Below are 21,077 nucleotides of genomic sequence, written 5' to 3' on the forward strand. Positions count from 1 at the left end.
TCGTCCTCATAATTATAGTTTTACAACTTTAATATACCATGTCATTAGTTTGCCAGAAAAAAAAATTAATTCAAATTTTTGACATTTAAAATTTTACACAAACTCAAAATAACAGAATTGAGTGGAAGCGTTTCAAACCGTTTTATTGGATTTCAGAACGAGTGAATCCTCGAGTGAAACCAATCGAAAAAGACATTTATTTTTTTTTTTTACGGGATTTTGAATGCTAACTGGAGATGATTAACTATAAACTACTATACGGAGAATAAAAAGAAGGGTACAAAATTATCTGAATTTTAAGGAATTTATGTTTAGTTAAACCAACTAACTATTTTAACTTTGAAACCAATTTATTTTAACATTTTAATAATACATATAATATAACTTTCTTTTGGTTGATTGGTTTCTTTTTTTAATAAAAATAAAATAAACTTTTAAACTTTTACTTACCATAATAAATGTGTTTTCAATGTATGCTATGTTTTCAATGTTGGATACTTTTTCTTTGATCTTTTTAGCTTTTATTTTTCAGATTATTCTTGGCTCCACAAAATGGATTCACAATTTAGAATCATAGAAAATTACATCTTTACATAGATTTTGTATGAATTTTTAAACACAGACCCATTAATTTAATTAACGCTTAAATTAATATTTGTATAATATCACTTTTATTTTAATTCACTGCAGTTTACAGCGGATAGGCAATTTTTTTTATAAATGGCCAACAAATAAAGTTAAAAAATTTTATTTGGGTTTTCCGAATCTAAATTATTTTTTTTCTATTTTTAAAGCAAAGACTACTTCTTCTAACGAGTTAAATAAAACAGTAGGTAAATTATTAAAGTCAGGTAGTTCAAGTTAACATTATATATAATACAGAAGAGAGGATCTTATGGACGATGCTGAGAAGACTATACTGGATACTGCTTCTATTTCGTTTCTCCTTTCTTAATGGGTCAAGATATACAGAATGCACTGTGTATATCTTGGATTATGGTTGGGCGTACAATGCTGAGGTTATATTCTTACCAGACTGCCAGCTACAGTTGCATAGTTTTAGCCTTTTCGTTTGGTAAATTTTAAAACAGTGCGGAACTACCCGTAACACTATGATGATGTTGCGATATTGCGAAATTACACCCACCTGAAACAGGTTTTCATCGTATTTTACCACCGCACCGGTTTGATTAAAGATTTTCGCGAAAAATAGCTGTGAATTGTGTGAAGTGTGTGAATTGTGTTAAATAGTTAACACCGCGTAAAATTTTTGACACTATTGATGTGAATACAAAATTTTCAGCTGTTAAAAATTTATTGGGCTCTGGGACCTGGTTAAATTTGAGTTAAATTTTTTTGCAAATGATTTGTTTTGTTTTGTTTTTTTTTTTTATTAAAAAGGAGTTTTATGGCAGAAAAGAGGCAGAGAAAAAAATTTAACAATAAGCCATGCAGCTGAAATTTTTTTGTTCACCTCAATAGTGTCAAAAATTTTACACCGTGTTAACTACATATTTAACGCAATTCACACACGGCCTAAGTAAACAATTAATTACTCTCTTTGGTTCCAATCAGTTGAATTTTATAGTAATAATAATGAGACCAAGTCTTCTTCTTCTTCGAGGGGATCATAACTATCCGCCAAATCTGCTTCACACTAGTGATCCGCCTGTGTGGGTTCGCCGGGTTGACCTCAGAAATCGGCGGCAAGCCTTCCGGTTTTGTATTGTTCCATTTTTAAGGCCAACTGAATGCTGGTGTTTTTGCATTTGCTTGTACCAGGAGTTTTTAGGCCTACCTTTCTTTTTATTTCGTGGTACCACATATTTCGGCACTTGAAATTTTTCATAGACCCTCAAAAAACCGTTTTTCAATGTTTTCACATTTCAACGATTTTTTACTCAGTCATTTTTCGGTCACTTGCAGATTTTTTACAGTTCTAAGAAGAGGAGTATTTCTTCTTTTTGAAAATATTTTTTTATTTTGCTCAATCACCAAATTGGGTGTAGATTTTATGGACTGAATTCGGAGACCGTTTTAAGCTTTATTTTATGTTTTGAAATTTTTTTTATAAACAGTTTTTTTTGTATTTGTGCTGAATCAAATACAATTTTATTCATCAAAATCAGTTAGAAATTTTGGAAGTTATGATTTTTTTTACTCGAGAAAGAAATTTCAATTTATTGAATTTATTGGGAGAATCGTAGAATTGAAAAACTAATTTCTTTGTTCATATTTTGGTTTTTATTAGTTGTTAATAGCAGCAGTTTCCTTGGACTTATTTAACACCTAGACCACAACCAGACCCAGTTGCTAACTTTCCTCAATCAGCGAATTCGATGATCAAGGATAAGAACTTTACGATTTTAGAATAACCATAACCAGATGATCCGCATAATGCCACTGCCTTTACTCAAGCTTTAAGGGGATATTGTTCATGACAAGGAGCCATAAAAGAGGGAAACGAATGCCGCCCTGACCTGTTCATCTATTAACGCATTTTAATAATTGTTTTTATTTCCCAAACTTAAATTCGAGTCGATAGCAAAATTGTAAACAAAGAAGATCGAACGATAACTTTCACACCAAAATTCATTTTCGGTGATCGATTTTCAACAAAAGTCGTCTATCGATAGAGATTCACAATACCAAAAGTCATTTTCGATTATCGACAAAAGTCGTCTATGGATAGACAAACGACAGTCGCAATAAGAGCCTAAGAGTTGATGTTCAACATACGATATGAGCATTTCCCAAATCGTTCGACTCTCCAGTCATAATAGGACCCATAAATTATTTTAGTTTCGATTCAGCAAATGACCCTATTACTTCTAAAAAGTTTTAAGTGAGAAAATCCTTCCAGATTCATTTTCCTTTTTTTTTTTGCCACTTTAAGTACAGTAGCCAAAAAAAAAATAAGGGATGACTCTTATTTTTATTTTATAGTGAAAAAGTTGCTTAAGTCATCGACCAACATACCAAAAAACCAGACTTTATGAAAAAACTCACCTTCTTCGCTTCTAACCCTAAAATGGGCCGGAGGACAAAACTGTCAGACTTTCACCCAGAAGACCTCTGAATTTTGATAGCTGATAATATCACCTTTAATTTGACACCAATATTGTCTTTTAACTCTATGAGATGCACAATGCACTTTACCACGCCAATCGTGCCAGGATGCGAACGGGAAGACCTGTGGTTTTCGTAACTACTAATAGCCCTCTTTCACTTCCCATTTGAAATTTTCTTTAGCTCGATGAGTTGAGTGTTTCTGCAGTGGCCGCCCGCTCTATTTGAATTTCTTCCACTCAATTCTATTTTTTTTTCTGTTTGTTTTTCTGTGAAATTTAAAATGTCAAATATGGCATAAGACTTGAAAAATAATTAATATGTGAAGAAAATAGTACCTAATATTCAACAAATTAATCGGGAATTCGTTTTGCAAAATATTTTAAAAGCTTATGTCGTTTTCGATTGGTTTCACTCAAGGATTCACTCATTCTGAAATCGAATGGAAAACGTCAAATCGCTTCCACTCAATTCTGTTTTTTTTTTGTGTTTGTGTGTTTTTCTATGAAATTTCAAATGTCAAATATTTATATTAATTTATTTTTCTTTCAAACGAAATATTTTAAATTGTTAAAAAATTGGTAATTTTCAAGAAATTAATGGGGAAGTTGGTTTTCAAAATATTTTAAGTAAGTTTGAAAATTAATTAAAAAATTTAATTCGGAAAACAATAATTTATTTCAAAAAATAAAAAAAAACATTAATTGAGTGATTAATTTGACTTTTAAATATTCATGTATTAGTGCTTCTTGAGTGAATTCCGATTTCAAATCGAGAAGAGAAGTTCTCTTCTGAGAAGCGTTCTGCCTGTCATATTCGTGCGAATAAAACGCTTTCAGAAGGCTTCTGAATGATTCCGGACGCTTTCGGAGAGCCAATCGAAAACGACATTAATTTATTTGTTTGAAAATAAATAAACAAAAAATTAATTTCAGAAAACGAAAAAAATTTGAATGAAAAATAATAAAAAACAATGATTGAGTGTATCTTTGACATGTGAGTATTCATGTATTAGTGCTTCTTGATTTGATTCTGATTTGAAATCGAGAAGAGAATTTCTCTTCTGAGAAGCATTCTGGCTGTCATTTTCATGCCAATAAAACGGTTTCAGAAGTCTTCTGAATGATTCCGGACGCTTCCGGAGAGCCAATCGAAAACGACATAAGTTTGCTTTGTTAAACAAAATGTTTTCTTACTTTTGGAATTAATTTAGAAAAGCTATTAAAATAGACATTTTTACGGTTTTTTTTAGAAAATGTACTGCTATTTAATTTCTATGGGTGATAAGATAAACTGAGGCTTAATTATTGAAGCTTAATGTACCTGAAATTAATATGCAAAGTTTCCGACTTATTCATTAAGCAGTTTTTGATGATGAAATAAAAGACCATATTTCTGCAGGTCTAAATGACTTACTTCTTGTAACTTTTTTATGAGCAAAATCAAATTCTTTTCAGTTTATTTGAACATTTTATTGATTAATATCGTTTAAATTTAAGATAAACCAAGGAAAAATTAAAAGTTTTCAAAAAAAGTTAAATTAAAAAAAAAAGCTTTATACCATTTTTGGCTACTTTTCCTAATTTTGAAAACTTTTTGTTTTTCCTTGGTTTATCTTAAATTTAAACGTTATTTATCAATAAAATGTTCAAATAAATTCAAAAGAATTTGATTTTGCTCATAAAAAAGTTACAAGAAGTAAGTCATTTAGACCTGCAGAAATATGGTGTTTTATTTCATCTCAAAAGTTCAAACCCTCACAACAGAAAAACTGCTTGATCAATAATCATTTTATCAGAAAAAATTTTCCCACTTTCTTAAGAGAAAATTAAAAACAAAAAAAAATTTGAAATTTTTGGTTTTTGAACAGTTCCAACGATTTAGCTATTTTACCGTTAGAAATAAAATATTTTAACATTTAATCCTAATACTAGAAGAATAGAGCTTTCACATTCTTTTTATTTTGTCATGATACAATCATTTTTTACATATACATAGATACAGCCTATGGAAATCTTTAAAAAAAAATCACGATTTTTTTTTGTTCCCTTATTTTTTTGCGCTAGTTTATTTTTCCAAACCATAGCAGTAATAATATTTAACTACATATATGCCTGTAAGACCTAAGGTCTTTTAAATGCAAATTTCACGGCACTTGGTAGAAGGAATAGAAAGACAGGAAAGATTTTTGTTGGTACAGTGAATTGAATATCAGATGATTATCTCATTTTTCTACGGGTGGCGTCCAGTTGAAGCTGGGGAATAAATTCAAGAATGCTGACTAAGGTTAGCAGTCAAGCTCTACATCCACTTCACCATTGCCACCCGCAGTATCAGGAGGTATCTCTTCGGTCATACCAAGCAAACATAACAACATAAGTGTCTACCTTAATGCCAATTTAGGAGCTACGGGGTTTAGTATAGTGCAATAATTCTGGTTTAATACAAAAGAAAAAAAAACATACATTTTACCCTAACAAAATCCATTCCATACCCTGTTCCAAAATGGAATGAACCAGAACTTTTAAATGCTTTAACTATTTTAACAATTTTCTATAAAAATATAAAAAAAAAAAACATTTGATGCGACATCATTTCCACAGCAAATTCAGTGGTGTTTTGCTAACTGTTTCTATCAGATTCATAGCTTCACTGGAAACCAATTCATGTATACTGTTTAGATTCTGTGCGGCATTAACTTCCGTCCAATAACTACTTTCTGTTTTGCAGATTTCATTAAAAACTTGCGACACTTTTGTCTGGAATTCTTTTTTCTCGTATCTGCAAAAGATGTTGTGTCTTAACAAAAGCACCCACCATCTAAAAAAAATCTTACCTTTCTTCACCAAAATTACTTCTACTGGTCAAAGTGTCGATATCAGTTTTCAGATAAAAAACTAAATCCGGTCGAATTAATCCTCGTTCTGGAGCTTGACACCATTCAAAACTCAAACCTAAAAAGAAACTTGTCTTTGATAAACGTACACACAAATCAAGGTGATGATTACCTTTGGCTGTGCTATAAGCAACTCCAGAATAAGAGTATCTATCAACAATTAGAGTAGTTCCATTGTTGAGAAGTTTTTTGATTTCGTTTTGGATTTCCCAACGATTTATTGCAAACAACAAATGAATACTCTCATCGGGCATTTCTTGTTTATTAGTTAAATAGGCATTTATTAATTTGCCACTTGGTGATGTTCTATCAGGAAATGCCATATGTTTAACTGGAATATTTTGTTTTTTTAAATATTCAACTAAGGACGACAAAAAATGTTAAATAAATTGAAGTTTAATTCCAGAAACAATAAAGAATAACAAACCAAGCATAGAACTTTGTGTTGATTTGCCACATCTGTCGCATCCTTCGAATACTATTAAAGCTCCTCGATTTGTTGACCCATTTGATAGCGACATTGTTCTTTTATATGAATTAATAAAAAATTTAATTAAACAATTTTGGTGAAATACGCGGTAACTTTTGAAATAAAACATCAGTTGCGGTCTTTTGTGACATTTGACAGTAGCATGTGACATATATGTCAAAAGTTGGCGAAAAATAGCGAAAAAAAATTGTGACCTACATAACCATTTGGCACTACCTTGTCGACAGTTTTTGTCTACACTCCATTCCACGGAAGGATATTGGATTATAACATGTGTGTTTTTTATTACAACCGGTCTTAACTGGACAAAAAAAACGAAGTCTGGGCTAAGCAATTTACATGTTAAATACAACAACACCTTAGCCCCTTGGGCTTAGTTGTTTAGCCCGGAGATTTCTCTGGGCTTAACTTTTTGAACAGTTTTAAATCTGTGCTACCAAACTAATTTTTTTATAAATTGTTTAGAATTTGTTGACAAACGTGAAAACTGACGTTTGAAAGGACAAAATGTATTTAGGTAACTAGTTTTGCTAGCATACATTTTTATATCTGTTTGTAAAACATACATGAAAAATACAATAAAAAGACGAAAGCAAAAAATATGACAACTCTAAATTTTTGTTGTGTCTGCTGTTTTCGGAACATTCAATATACAGTGCTGCCAAGATTTCAGGTTTAGCCCCAAGGCGTTTTTTTTTGTCCAGTTAAGACGAAATTTCGTTAACGAAATTATAAATTTGTTTTGTTTTTGCTTTAAAACTTATTTTCGGATGTTTTTTCTTGAATTTTTTTATTTATATTTCTATTATTTTTACTTGGCTATAATACCTGATGGTATTCTTTCGTTAACATGTCTCCAAAGTCAACAGCGTACATCTTAAAGCCTGGTACACTGCTTGCGCTAAATTTTAGCCGAGATAAAATTCCCATACAAGTTATCGATAATTTGTATGGGATCCATTTTAGCTCAGATAAAATTTTTCGATAATTTGTATGGGAGCTAAAATTTAGCGCGAGCTGCGCACCAGGCTTAACGAAAAAATACCATCGGATATAATAGCAAAGTAAAAATAATAAAAATACAAATAAAAAAACTCAAGAAAAATCATCAGAAAATAAGCAAAACAAAACAAATTTAATTTCGTTCAAGATGTCGTTAAAGAAATTTTTTATGGAAAATTTCGTTTCACTTCAGCTGCTTACTAGGCTTTAACTGAAAAAACCCAACTAACATTTCAGCTTCGGTTAAGGTATTACAAAAGCTACATTTCAGCTTCTTTTAAACTTTAGTAAGGTTGTTGGGCATGGAAAAAGGAGAACGTTATACAAGTTTGACTCTCTATAAGGATCTTAAACGAAGCTTTACCGAAGCTCTACCGAAGCTTTGAGATTTGACAGATAGCTTCGGAACAGCCTGTATAGCTCTTTAATACATGTCTTATCGAAATTTAAAAAAAAAAACAACTACAAAAACCAAAAAGAATTCTTTTTTAGCAGGTTTTAAATCATGAATTTTATCTTTTGACCTGATATTATATATAACATTATATTAGTATTTAGTTTATCTATTAATAATAATTTGAAAAGTAGATAATTTTTTTACCACACCCAGTAATCGAACTTCGTATCTGCTTGGTAGTAGTCCATCACTCTACCCACTCGGCCATCCTAGTATATTCATTAATGAAATCAAAAACTTAATCAGTTCAAATAGCAGAAATGTCAAAGAAAAAAATGTCCGAGCTAAATTATTCAATGTCAAAACCCAAAAAGTGTCCGAGCTAGATTATTCAATATCAAAACCAAAAATTAAATAAAAACTTGGTAATTTCTGTAAAGCCTCTATAAATTCACTAAGCAAGCTTATCCGAAAAACAAGCTTTCTTCGTTTAAGTTTCTTTAACAGTAGGTGTGTTTTTTTGTTTATCTATATAGATTTTGTGCAAAAAAACGACATCGAGATTTTTGAAATCTAAACAATTTACGTGTTAAAAACAACAAAAACTTTATCTGTATAGATTTTTGAAAAATCCAGATAATTATCCAGATTTTACTTTCTCTCGATAAAAAACAGTATTGCCAAGGTAGGTTTATTGTTGTGTTCATACAAAAATATCTGAAAATATTAACAAAAAAAAAAGCGGAGAAAACGAGGTTTGAAAAAAACTCTCATAGAAAAAAATAATCAAAAATTTGTTTGACATGGTTCCATTGAAATGTTAATATCTCGAGATATACGCAATGCACTTTTCAGATAAAAGTCTTAAATGGATCCTGATAAGATTGTTCAACAGATATGTATATAAAATTACCAAAGTTTTTTCGAAAAATTAAAAAAAAAAATAAAAAAGTTTCCACATTTGATTTTTAAAAAATCGAAAAAAAATTCAATATGGCTACCTTCAAACGCTTATAATACAAGAACGACGCAACTAATGTTAATGGTCATGGTCTTAAAATGTAGCTAAGAATATACAGATAATTTTTGGTTTTAGTGAAAAAAAAAATTTTTTGAATCCAAAATGGATGCCATGGCGATATGAAAATTTTTCTTTGCATCCAACATGGATGTAATGGCCTTCCCACTTCGGAGTTAAAATAAAAAAAAAAACAAAAGCAACATTTTTGACAGACAGCTGCCAAACTATATGTACAGTGTTGCCAAATGTTTGCATGGAATTCAAAAATCCCGATGTCGTTTTTTTGCACAAAATCTATATAGATAAACAAAAAAACACACCTACAGCCCTATTTATAAACTCATCATATACAGTACATAGCATTATGTACTCTTTCTAATGTCTTTAAACAGAAAATTGTTATTTATAAACTTTATGCAACGTTTAATAGAAGTTGTATAAGCTAAACGAGTTTTTAGGTTGTTTAGAGCCTGAATAAGAATATATTTTGCTTAAATGTCATTTGGACATCAAATAATTTTCAGAAAAAGAAAAAAATATCAATATTTGTATATGTATATTTTTTTCATTGAAGAATTTAGTTTTTGGATTACATTTCCAATTAAATAAAGAACTTGAAGTCAACTAAATCAAAAAATAAGGAATTTGGAGATTTGTTCCTGATATGATTTACGAGAAATTTTGGCCGCAGTACTTATAAATTCATATGTGTACCTCTTCATCTTTTTCTTATTCCATAGAATTAACGTCTACATTTTCATACATGTGAACCAAAAAAGCCGACGGAAAATACAGTTTCCAATCCAATCTAGTGAACAATTTGTTGTCAAGCAAAAACAAATGAAATGTGTTTTTTTTTAGAGATTTTCTTCTACATATGACATTGAGAACTTTCGCCCACGTTTTTGTTTATTTTTTTTTTGTTTATTTTTGAATCAGATGGAGTTATTTTGTCGACAGATGGAGTTGTTTGTCGTACTAATTTTCCATTTTTAGTACTTATTTGGACACAAACCTAGCATAACAATAATGGCTAGGAAAATGTTTAATAAATAGAAATTTATGTAACGTTGCATAAAGGCTACATAAAACTTTATGTATTGTATAACTATGCAGCCGTTTAGAGCTGTTTAGTGAAGTCTAATAAATAAGGCTGCTAGTATTTAAACAACATATTAGAAGTTGTTAAACAAGTCCGAACTTCTATAAGCGATTAAATTCTGAAGCAAGCTCAATACAAGCTGTATACAAAGCAGAACCTGCGAGATCTCAATTTATAGAAGCTGTTGTGCTAGTTGGGAAAAACACTGCCTGGGCTAACCAATTTAAGCCGAGTACGCTGCTGAAGCGTTGACGGTTTTTTCACTTCTAAAGGTATAACTACAACGGCCACTTTTTGCAAAAAGTCAAAAAGTGCAAATTTTCAAACTCATTTTGTGACAGTTTCTCCGACCGCAAAATTAAAAATAATGATGCAGAAAGCTTATTTTTTGGTTTAAAAAACATTTTTTGTAGTTTTTTCCAAAATTAAATAGCGCTAGAGAGAAATACGAAATTTTTACTTTGCTAAATTTCCCACTTTTTCACTTTTTAGTTCATTGTAGTTAAGGCTTTAGATATACATAATATATCCTCAAAAAATGTCAAAACAAAAAAAAAACAGTTTTTTTATCTGGGGTTTTGATATTTTTTGAGGATATCTCAAAAACCTGATGTCCCGACTAACAATTTTGCTTCTATAAAGCTTTACACACAGATGATTCTGTTGCTTCTATAAAGATTTATAGAAGCAAAATTGTTAGTTGGGGTGATACGGCAAAATCACAGTAGTACACATAAAGGCTTGGCCACACCGGAGGTGTGGCCAACGGTAACGATATTTGTACTAAAAAAATTCCACACCTGAACGTTGATGTGTCAGTTTGGAATTTTTTTCATACAAGTACCCTTACCGCCACAGTACACATAAAGGCTTGGCCACATTGGAGGGTATGCGGTAGCGGTACGGGTAGCGGTGAGGGTACTTGTATGAAAAAAATTCCAAACTGACACATCAACGTTCAGGTGTGGAATTTTTTTAGTACAAATATCGTTACCGCTATACCGCATACCCTCCGGTGTGGCCAAGCCTTAAGGCTTGGCCACACCGGAGGGTACGCGGTAGCGGTACGGGTAGCGGCAACGATATTTGTATTAAAAAAATTCCACACCCGAACGTTGATGTGTCAGTTTGGAATTTTTTCCATACAAATACCCGTACCGTTACCTGTACCTCTACCGCGTACCCTCCGGTGTGGCCAAGCCTTTAAAAAGGTAATATACTCCGAACTGACATTGGTCGCCAGATTGTCAAAACATGACACTTTGGCGACCAATGTCAGCTACCGAATTCTTAATTGTTTAAAATACCGACGAAAAACGCACAAAAACCGATAAACCACGCATACCACTAATTTTTAAACAATTATTTACCATTTTCCGCGATGAAACACGAAGAAAATTTGTTATTTTTCAATTTATATTATTTTTAAATGACATTTTATAAATTAAAACAAAAACAAAATTCCTGTTTACTGCGATTGAAATATAAAAATTAAAGGCCGACCTGACAGATTGGTGCCCATTTTTGACAAACAAATTTTGACAACGTTCGGAATATATTCATGCCTATTACCGAAGACGCAGCGATGCACTGCGGCGGGAGTGAGAGTCACTTTCACACAACGGCGTATACAAGGGGGGGGTTACGGGGTCATGACCCCCCCCAAGAACTTAGAACTTAAAAAAGAGTTTGTTATGTGATACTGAAATCTCTTGAGTAAGATTATTTTCAAAATGTTGAAGTTTTAGAACATGAACGAAAATTAAAAGTAAAAAAAATTTTTGGTATTCAAACAAACTATTTTACCATATTATTTTGGGGATGTGGTCATATTTTTAGCGAACGCTATGCTGGATTAGGATTATTTTGATTCGTTCGATAATATTAGTTGAGCTGTGCTGTAGAGTTTTGTATGGAAACAAAATCCGGATAAGTATTATATTCAAAGCTTTTTAAAAGAAATTGAATCTGGTAGGTACACAAAAATAATATCTTAAGGGCAAGACACTGCTTACCAGCAAATAAAAGAAGCAGCCATATCTTCTATTTTTTTATATGATGAAGTGAATAAAATATGTTTTAAATAGGGAAGCTTTCTGTGGCCTTGCTGTGTGGAGGTCAATTCTGTTGATAAAATTCGTCATCGGCAAAATGTTAAAGAAGGATGTCATTTCTCAAATCATTTTAGTTTTTTGCAATGTTCCAGTTCAATACATTCGTCTGATAAAATTTGGTTAATTTTGTTTGCTTACAGAATATAACAGTATTTTGTACATACTAAATTTGCTAGATCTGTTGCATTTTTTGAAACAACTATGGATTTGTTAATCATCAGTGGCCAGCCAATTATAGAAGCAATGTAAGCAACCTTATCTAAGGCAATTTAAATATTATTATTAAATATCACTTAGGGCTAATTTTTTGAATAGTTAGATAAACCTAAGTTAGAGCTTATTCCTAGGAATAAAAGTTTTTTTTTATAGTGACATTTATTCTTCTGATAGTCTATCTGACGATTGAAAAAGCAGGGCTTAATCTAATAAATACAACTGAATGTTTTTTATATTGTAAACCGCTGATTAATACCTGAAAACGGACGAATCCCAAAATATCGCCAAAATTATTCTTTTTGTCTTTACTATTTTAATAGAGGTATTTTAAATTCCCATACAATTTTAAAACAAAATTTAAAAAAAAAATATATTTTCAAATGCAATTTTTTTTACAAAACTTTGCGATGCGTTTGCCTGAGGTTAGGAAAACTTTTAATTCAAAAGTTAAAAACTGTTATTAAGTAAAAACGATTTTTATTTTAACTTTCTGGGCTAGCGGAAAACAATGAACAGTTGTTTTAAGGCAAATTATTCAATCGAAGTACTCGTATAGTACATTTTATTTTTAGGAGAGGATATCCTCAATTGGTCAAAATTAAAGCCTAGTACGCTGCTGATAAGAAACGAAAAATCCCATACAAAAATGAAACAACGAATTGGTAACCCGAAAATTTCGTTCAACTTTTCGTTCTGTAGTACGCTGTTCGGCACAACGAAATTGAAAGTCTAAACTTCTTTTTCGCACACAAACAATTGCCGGGGACATTCATTGTGTGTGGAAAAATGACATTTTGAGTTTTTTGTTTGTTTTTGTTGTTCATTTTGTCATTGCATGTCTTTCTGCGATGCGTGTTTGCTTTTTTTTCATTTATGTTTTGCAATTTTTGAGTATTTTTCGGTCCAGTTTTCGCAAGCATTTCGTTGTCCTCGTGGAGACCGACGAAAAATTTCGTTTCACATCAGCAGTGTTGAAAAAGGTGTGTGCGCACCCTAGAAGTAGTTTCACCCTGGGCATCTAGATGGAGCCACATAAGTTGAAATCTTCATAACCTAAATTGTCATTGAACTACTTTTCTAATTTTCTATTCTATTTCCGATTTGCTAGCCACGAGGTGGCTTTTTGCTTTTTCTTTATAAATAACTTAAATATCTAAAATTATACCATAAAACTAAGTAAGTAATCTAATCTAATCTCTTGTAATTAAAATTAAATAAAATTTCATTTTTTAAAGGATTTGTAACTCCATGCAAATTAAATTCGTGTTTTATTTGCGAGTTAACAAAAAAGTTTTAGTTGTGGCCAATTCGCCCAACATTTTACAAATCTTATTTGAGATAAACCAATAAGAAAAATGCCACCCAAAGTGACACCAGAACCGGTCGATGAAGAGTACAACTGCCGCAGCTGTAAAGAGCCCGACTCAGCCGAAGACATGGTCCAGTGCGACCAGTGCAACGAGTGGAATCATTTTAGCTGCGCCGGTGTGAACGTCAGCATAGAAGAAAAATCATATCTATGTCAGATATGCCAAGGTAAGAGTAAGTGTAGCGTAGCTAGTGTTTCAGGAGCGGGTTTCGCAACTGCAATAAGTGGGGTTAGTACAAAAGCCAATAGCCAATCGTCACAAACACCAGCAACAACTACTGCAACGTTAGTGCAAAGCGCTGTCACGCTTCCTGCGACAAATGCAGCCGAATTTGCTGCTTTAGTCGGAAGTTCAGCCGTTTTTACAACTCCAACTACTACTATATCTTCCCAAAGTTCAGCAGCATTCCCTGCGTATAGTGCGGCCGAAGATGCTGCCATGCGTGGGAGTTTAGCCAATGAGACAACAACACTGAATGCTGCCTTCTATGAGTCACTATCAGCAATACATAACCCTGCTGCATCCGCCCAAAGTTCTGTGAAAGTTTCTGCGCATAGTGCGGCCGAAGTTGCTGCCATGTGTGGAAATCTTTTTCTTTCTAACCCTTCCGCGTACTATAGCCAACCATACCCCTTCGCGACAACTTCTACTCAGAACGTGTTTGGGTTGCCAACCTTACCCCCGTATGCGGATACATTCTTATCAAATGCCCACAGTCGTATGACCCTCGCGCACCGTGTACCTTTAACATCTTTATTAAGCAACGGACACTTCTCAGCAACAAAAAAAACTTCAACTCAAGGTCTTGTGCTAGCCGAGGATGATCGAACTTCAAAGGCTCCGTTCCAACCACCGAGACCTAACTCCAGCAGTTCACAATCCTCGAAATGTTCTTCAACTAAGCGACTCCAAATAGAGCTGCAGAAAATCGAAGAGGAAAGGCAGTTGAGGGAAAGTCGCGACAAAGAAGAACTCAAGCTACGAAAAGAAAGGGATGCCGAGTACATAACCAAAAAGTACCAAATTATGAATCAAGTTTTTAGCTCCTCGGACGATGACGATGAGGCTCCCCATGGTTTAGAGACGATGAAAAATAAAAGTGCGAAGGCAAAAGTGAATGTTAGTAAGTGGATTGACGGAACAACACAGAAGGATTACCTGCACTCCACGACGAACGTGAACCCCAGTCCCCTTGACCTCATGCCGATTACTTCTCAACACCAACACATTTCTAATACGTGTAGCGGCGCTGAAGGGAAATCATCGTTCATCACTAACCAACATCAGTCGTCTCCCGCAGCTGTCATTCCAGGTTCTACCCAGTTCCATTCTGCCGGTGAGGAAGTTCTGTTACCAAAGCCCGACCATCAACACAACACAGCCGCAGTTAATTTTTTAATGCCAACATCACAGCGTGTTCAAAACAATCAACAGGGTGTTCAAAACAATCAAACTCATCAGCATTCTCAAGAACAAAACCCCGAACACCAACCGTCCTCTCAATATTTGCCCTCGTTCAACAATATGCAACAATATACGCCCTCAAATAATTTTTTAACGAAAAATAATTTAGCAGCGCGTCATTTAATCCGAGACTTGCCTGCTTTCGATGGAAACCCCTCGGAATGGCCACTATTCATCGCAAGTTTTAATCGGAGCACTGAACTGGGTGGTTTTAGCGATGAGGAAAATCTCATAAGACTACACAAAGCTCTTAAAGGTGGGGCATTAGAGGCAGTAAGAAGCTTGATCATTCAACCTAATTGTGTAGGACGTGTCATCGAGACCTTGAGGATGCTGTACGGCAGACCCGAATTGATTATAAACACGCTGATTCGAAAGATTACTTCCACACCCTCGCCCAAAGCAGAAAAACTCGAAACTATTGTCACATTTGCAATAGCAGTGCAGAACCTCTGTGCTACAATCGAAGCCTGTGGTATAGTCGACCATCTCAACTACCCCATGCTGATGCAAGAACTTGTGGACAAGCTTCCACCTGCCCTTCGGCTTAATTGGGCCATCCACAAGCAATCACTACCGCTATGCACACTCGTACACTTCAGTTCGTGGATGTATACGATGGCCGAAGCTGCAAATGGGGTTCTGGTCACAGCTCCTTCCACATATGCAGAAGAGAAGAAACGCACCAAATGGAAAGATAAAGGAATCGTAAACGCCCACTACAGTCAAACCAACCCAGAAAACAAGTGCTATGTCTGCGGTGGCAGCTGTTCTTCAGTGGCAGAGTGTAAGAAGTTCGTGCAATCGAGCCGCACCGCTCGATGGGAGGAGGTGAGAAGGCACCGCCTTTGCTGTAAATGCCTTAAAAAACATTTGAATCAGAGATGCAAGACAGAAGCCCTGTGTGGAAAAAACAATTGTACGTTAAAACATCATCAGCTCCTACACAACGACCAAAAACAACCTACGGATGGGACGGTCGGAATTCATTCCGAAAGTACATCTTATAATACAGATTCTGTGCTGTTCCGAGTCGTGCCCGTATTCCTTTATGGAAACGGAACAAAAATAAAGGTGTTTGCGTTTCTGGACGATGGATCATCCGTAACGTTAATGGATGAAGATCTCGCCAAGCAGTTGAACGTGAAAGGAGAGTCACGACCTCTGTGTCTGAAGTGGACTGGAAACACTTCCCGATTTGAGCGTAAATCCAAGTTAATCAACCTACAAATATCAAGCACAACCGCCAACGCAAAGAAGTTCCCACTAGCAAATGTACACACTGTTGAGAAACTATGCCTACCAGCCCAAACACTCAATTCCGATGAGTTGCGGAAGAAGTTTGAACATCTAAGAGGACTCGACATAGATCCATACAACAAAGCCGTTCCACTGTTGCTTATAGGTCTCGATAATACACAACTTGGATTCCCGATTAAATCTAAAGAAAGAGGTCCAAATGAACCGGTTGCGACAAAAACTCGCCTAGGTTGGGTGATTCATGGAAAGTGTGTCGAAGAAGCAAACAGGTCTGATAAAACTCACAGCTTTCATGTTTGCGAATGCAATGACCCCGAGCTACGCCGCCTTGTGAAAAACTTTATTTGCGATGATAATTTCGGAACACACGAGTTGAAAAAGCTAATGATGTCTGACGATGATGCCCGAGCTTTGAATCTGCTGAACACCCGTACAGTTCGCAAGAATGGGAGATTCGAAACGACACTTCTCTGGAGAATTGATGAATTTCAACTGCCTGATAGTTATCCGATGGCCAGAAAACGACTAGTCTGTCTACAAAAGAGAATGCAGCGTGACCCAGTTCTAGCTGAAAAGTTAAATAGTAAAATCGATGAATACGTCAGAAAAGGATATGCACGAAGAATCACCCACCAAGAGATTGTGGAGAATAAGGACCGTTCATGGTACTTACCAGTTTTTCCTGTGGAAAATCCAAATAAACCTGGAAAAATTAGGATCGTTTGGGACGCTGCTGCTGCAGTTCGCGGGACTTCACTCAATTCCTTACTCCTCAAAGGCCCTGATCAACTTACTCCTCTGACGTCCGTCATCTATAAATTCAGACAACACAAGATCGCGATTTGTGGGGATATAATGGAAATGTACCACCAAGTCGGTATTCGAGAGGAGGACCAACATTACCAGCGTTTCTTGTGGGGCTATGGCGAAGAAGGGCAACCCGATACATACATTATGAAAGTGATGACCTTTGGGGCAACTTGTTCCCCATGTACCGCACATTTCGTCAAAAATACCAACGCCGATAACTTTGCAGCTGAATTTCCAAGAGCGGCCTGTTCTATTAAGGAAAATCATTACGTAGATGACCTGATGGATAGTGTTCCGACTGAGGAAGAGGCCATCACATTAGCTCAGGAGATTCGACACATTCACAAGCAGGGTGGGTTTCACATCAGAAACTGGGTTTCCAATTCGTCCGCAGTTCTAAGAGCACTTCAATCAGAACCAACAGAACAAAAAAGCATGAACGCCGATGTTGAACTAGGTACAGAAAAGGTGCTTGGGATGTGGTGGTGCACCTCTTTAGACTGCCTTACGTTCAAGCTTACTACAAACCCAAATCAAAGGGAAATTCTTTTCGGGTCAAAACGTCCAACTAAGCGTGAAGTCCTCAGAGTTATGATGACAATTTTTGATCCTTTAGGACTTATATCGTGTTTCCTCATGTACATCAAGATTCTGCTCCAAGAAATCTGGCGATCTAAAATAGAGTGGGATGATGAAATCAAAAACGATGAATACAAAAAATGGCTGAAATGGGTGCATCATCTATCCAAAGTCGAGAAGGTTAAGATTCCAAGATGTTACGTGACTTCAACTCTGGGCTCCGATGTACAATTGCATGTTTTCGTCGACGCCAGCGAAAACGGTTTCGCGGCGGTAGCGTACATAAGAAGTTCCAACAACGGGCTAGTGGAGACTAGTCTTATAGGGGCGAAAACTCGTGTAGCACCTCTTAAGGCCTTATCAATTCCTCGCTTGGAACTGCAGGCAGCGCTACTTGGAGCAAGATTCGCTAAATGTATCACAGAGTCACACGGCATTTCCTTTGGCAAACAATACTTCTGGTCAGACTCCAAAACCGTTTTGTGTTGGCTCCGATCTGATCACCGCAGATACCGGCAGTACGTAGCATTTCGAGTTAGCGAAATTTTAGAACTTACCGATATAGAAGAATGGAAATGGATTCCTACAAATATGAACGTTGCGGACGAAGCCACAAAATGGCAAAAACCTCCAGAGTTCAAAGACACTAGCCGATGGTTCAATGGACCAGCTTTTTTGAAATCCTCTGCAGATCAATGGCCGCAGGAAGTTGTCGTGGGTTCTACAATTGAAGACCTTAAAACTAACTTTGTTGCCATTCATACTTTCGGTCGAGATACTATTTTCCGATTCAATGAAATCCCTACCTGGTGGAAGCTGCTTAGGACAATTGAAGACCTTAAAACTAACTTTGTTGCCATTCATACTTTCGGTCGAGATACTATTTTCCGATTCAATGAAATCCCTACCTGGTGGAAGCTGCTTAGGAGTACGGCGTATGCCCTTCGATTTGTGCACAACACAAGCACTAAAAGAAACAAGACAATCAAGGTGAGTGGCCTTTTGTCACGTGAAGAACTACAGAACGCGCAAAACGAACTGTTAAGAGAAGCACAAATTTGTGAATACGCCGAAGAGGTTGCAGACTTAACCATGAACCGTTGTGTCGAGAAAAGCAGTCCGCTTTTTAATCTGTGCCCCTTCCTGGATGAAAATCGTCTCATTCGAACCAATAGCAGAATCCGTTTGGAAGAAAAACTCAGCCTGGACTTCCGACTACCCATTATCCTGCCAAGATTTCATCGCATAACCACTCTTATTATCGAAGATGTTCATCATCGTTACAACCATCAAAACGATGAAACTGTGGTAAATATTCTTCGCGAAAACTTTTACATTTCTCAGGTGCGATCAGCTTTGAGAGCCATCAAGAAAGATTGTTCGCAGTGCAAGATTAATAGAGCATCTCCACGCCCTCCAATCATGGCACCACTTCCACAGGCGCGACTCGCGTCTTTCTGTCGACCATTTTCGTACGTTGGCGTCGACTACTTTGGCCCCCTTTTGGTTACTGTAGGTCGAAGAACTGAAAAGCGCTGGGGAGTGCTTCTAACCTGTCTCACCATAAGGGCAGTCCACATAGAAGTTGCCCATACCTTGACTACAGATTCATGTATCCTCTGTATCAGAAACTTCATTGCCAGAAGAGGAACGCCCATCGAGTTTCATAGCGACAACGGCACTAATTTTCACGGCGCAGAACGGGAGCTACGGGAAGCGGCTAGTTGTATCCAGAGTGATAGATTGGCGGAAACATTTACTACTACAAGCACTCAATGGAAATTTATACCACCGGCTTCACCGCATATGGGTGGTAGCTGGGAGCGCTTAGTACGCTCCATTAAAAACGCCCTTTATGCTATTGCGCCGACAAGGAATCCGAATGACGAATTGCTGCGCAGTATGTTGATAGAAGCAGAAAATATAATTAATTCACGGCCCTTGACATACATTCCAATAGATCCTGCAAATCCAGAAGCTCTCACACCTAACCACTTTTTATTAGGCTCGGCCAGTGGTTCCAAACCTTTGGTGGAATTTAACGACGACGTGACAGTGCTACGTAAAAATTGGCTCACCTCACAGCAGTTTGCGGACCGCTTCTGGAAGCGCTGGGTAGCAGAATACTTGCCCACACTTACCAGGCGTACAAAATGGTTCACACCCGCAAAACCTTTAGAGGTCGGCGATATAGTCCTGGTCGTTGACCCAACTAGTCCCAGAAACAGTTGGGCTAAAGGACGAATAATCAAAGTTAAGCTTTCAAAAGACGATCAAGTACGAAGCGCTTTCATACAAACGCAGAGTGGAATCTACGAAAGACCTGCCGTCAAATTGGCCCTTCTCGACATCAAAGCTCCCAATGAGTCCCCAGGAGAAACTACCAAGGGGGAGTGTTGAAAAAGGTGTGTGCGCACCCTAGAAGTAGTTTCACCCTGGGCATCTAGATGGAGCCACATAAGTTGAAATCTTCATAACCTAAATTGTCATTGAACTACTTTTCTAATTTTCTATTCTATTTCCGATTTGCTAGCCACGAGGTGGCTTTTTGCTTTTTCTTTATAAATAACTTAAATATCTAAAATTATACCATAAAACTAAGTAAGTAATCTAATCTAATCTCTTGTAATTAAAATTAAATAAAATTTCATTTTTTAAAGGATTTGTAACTCCATGCAAATTAAATTCGTGTTTTATTTGCGAGTTAACAAAAAAGTTTTAGTTGTGGCCAATTCGCCCAACAAGCAGCGTTCTAGGCTTTAAGGCTTAACGCTAAACTTAAACGAATCTCATAACGTTTTTGTTTGGTTACTTTTAGAACTACATTCGGAACTTTTCGATTCGAAATGCAAGACGCACAAATTTTAATGTTTAATAATTCAAAAAGCCCATTTTCAGGTTTATGCCTGCTATCAAAACTTTTGAAAAAAAAAAATTGGCATGACCCCCCCCAAGAAGCAAACCTGTATACGCCCCTGCTTTCACAAGATTTCGTATTACCGAAACCGCCGTTGCGGAAGTGATAGAATGACATTTGGCTATGTAAGTGTCAACAATGACATATGTCGGTAAGCAGTTTAGTGTGTTTTCGTGGATCGATAATTGGTCGCCAAATTGTCAAAACATGAAAATTTGGCGACCAATGTCAGCTACCGTATTTCTTAATTGTTTAAATTACCGACGAAAAACACACAAAAACCGAAAAACCACGCAAACAACTAATTTTTAAACAATTATTTACCATTTTCCGAGACGAAACACGAAGAAAATTTGTTATTTTTCAATTT

At 35.6% G+C, this 21,077-nt stretch overlaps 3 protein-coding genes across 4 annotated transcripts in view; 1 reads left to right on the plus strand and 2 right to left on the minus strand.

The window, feature by feature from the left end:
* Positions 1-477, minus strand: part of LOC129906841 (G-box-binding factor) — a 173,310-nt gene extending 172,833 nt beyond the window's left edge. Inside the window, exon 1 of one of the 2 annotated variants that reach the window (XM_055982793.1) lies at positions 451-477. The gene's annotated coding sequence lies outside the window, so the exon portion shown is untranslated. The remainder of the gene's footprint in view (positions 1-450) is intronic. The other variant, XM_055982791.1, reaches the window with a different exon arrangement.
* A 5,098-nt stretch (positions 478-5,575) lies between these two features.
* LOC129906848 (thymidylate kinase) lies at positions 5,576-6,594 on the minus strand. Its single transcript, XM_055982800.1, has 4 exons — positions 6,393-6,594; positions 6,078-6,326; positions 5,906-6,023; positions 5,576-5,850 (listed from the first exon to the last, which is right to left on the minus strand). The coding sequence occupies exons 1-4, from the start codon at positions 6,562-6,564 to the stop codon at positions 5,661-5,663; spliced, it is 729 nt and encodes a 242-aa protein (XP_055838775.1). The 5' UTR covers positions 6,565-6,594; the 3' UTR covers positions 5,576-5,660.
* A 6,682-nt stretch (positions 6,595-13,276) lies between these two features.
* On the plus strand, positions 13,277-20,528 carry LOC129910703 (uncharacterized). The gene is made up of 3 exons (XM_055988195.1): positions 13,277-13,483; positions 13,543-20,391; positions 20,451-20,528. Exon 2 carries the CDS (start codon positions 13,663-13,665, stop codon positions 20,188-20,190), a length of 6,528 nt encoding a protein of 2,175 aa, XP_055844170.1. The 5' UTR covers positions 13,277-13,483; positions 13,543-13,662; the 3' UTR covers positions 20,191-20,391; positions 20,451-20,528.
* The last annotated feature ends 549 nt before the right edge of the window (positions 20,529-21,077 follow it).

This window comes from Episyrphus balteatus, chromosome 1 (genome assembly GCF_945859705.1).
Source record: "Episyrphus balteatus chromosome 1, idEpiBalt1.1, whole genome shotgun sequence".
In the NCBI taxonomy this organism is placed as follows: domain Eukaryota; kingdom Metazoa; phylum Arthropoda; class Insecta; order Diptera; family Syrphidae; genus Episyrphus; species Episyrphus balteatus.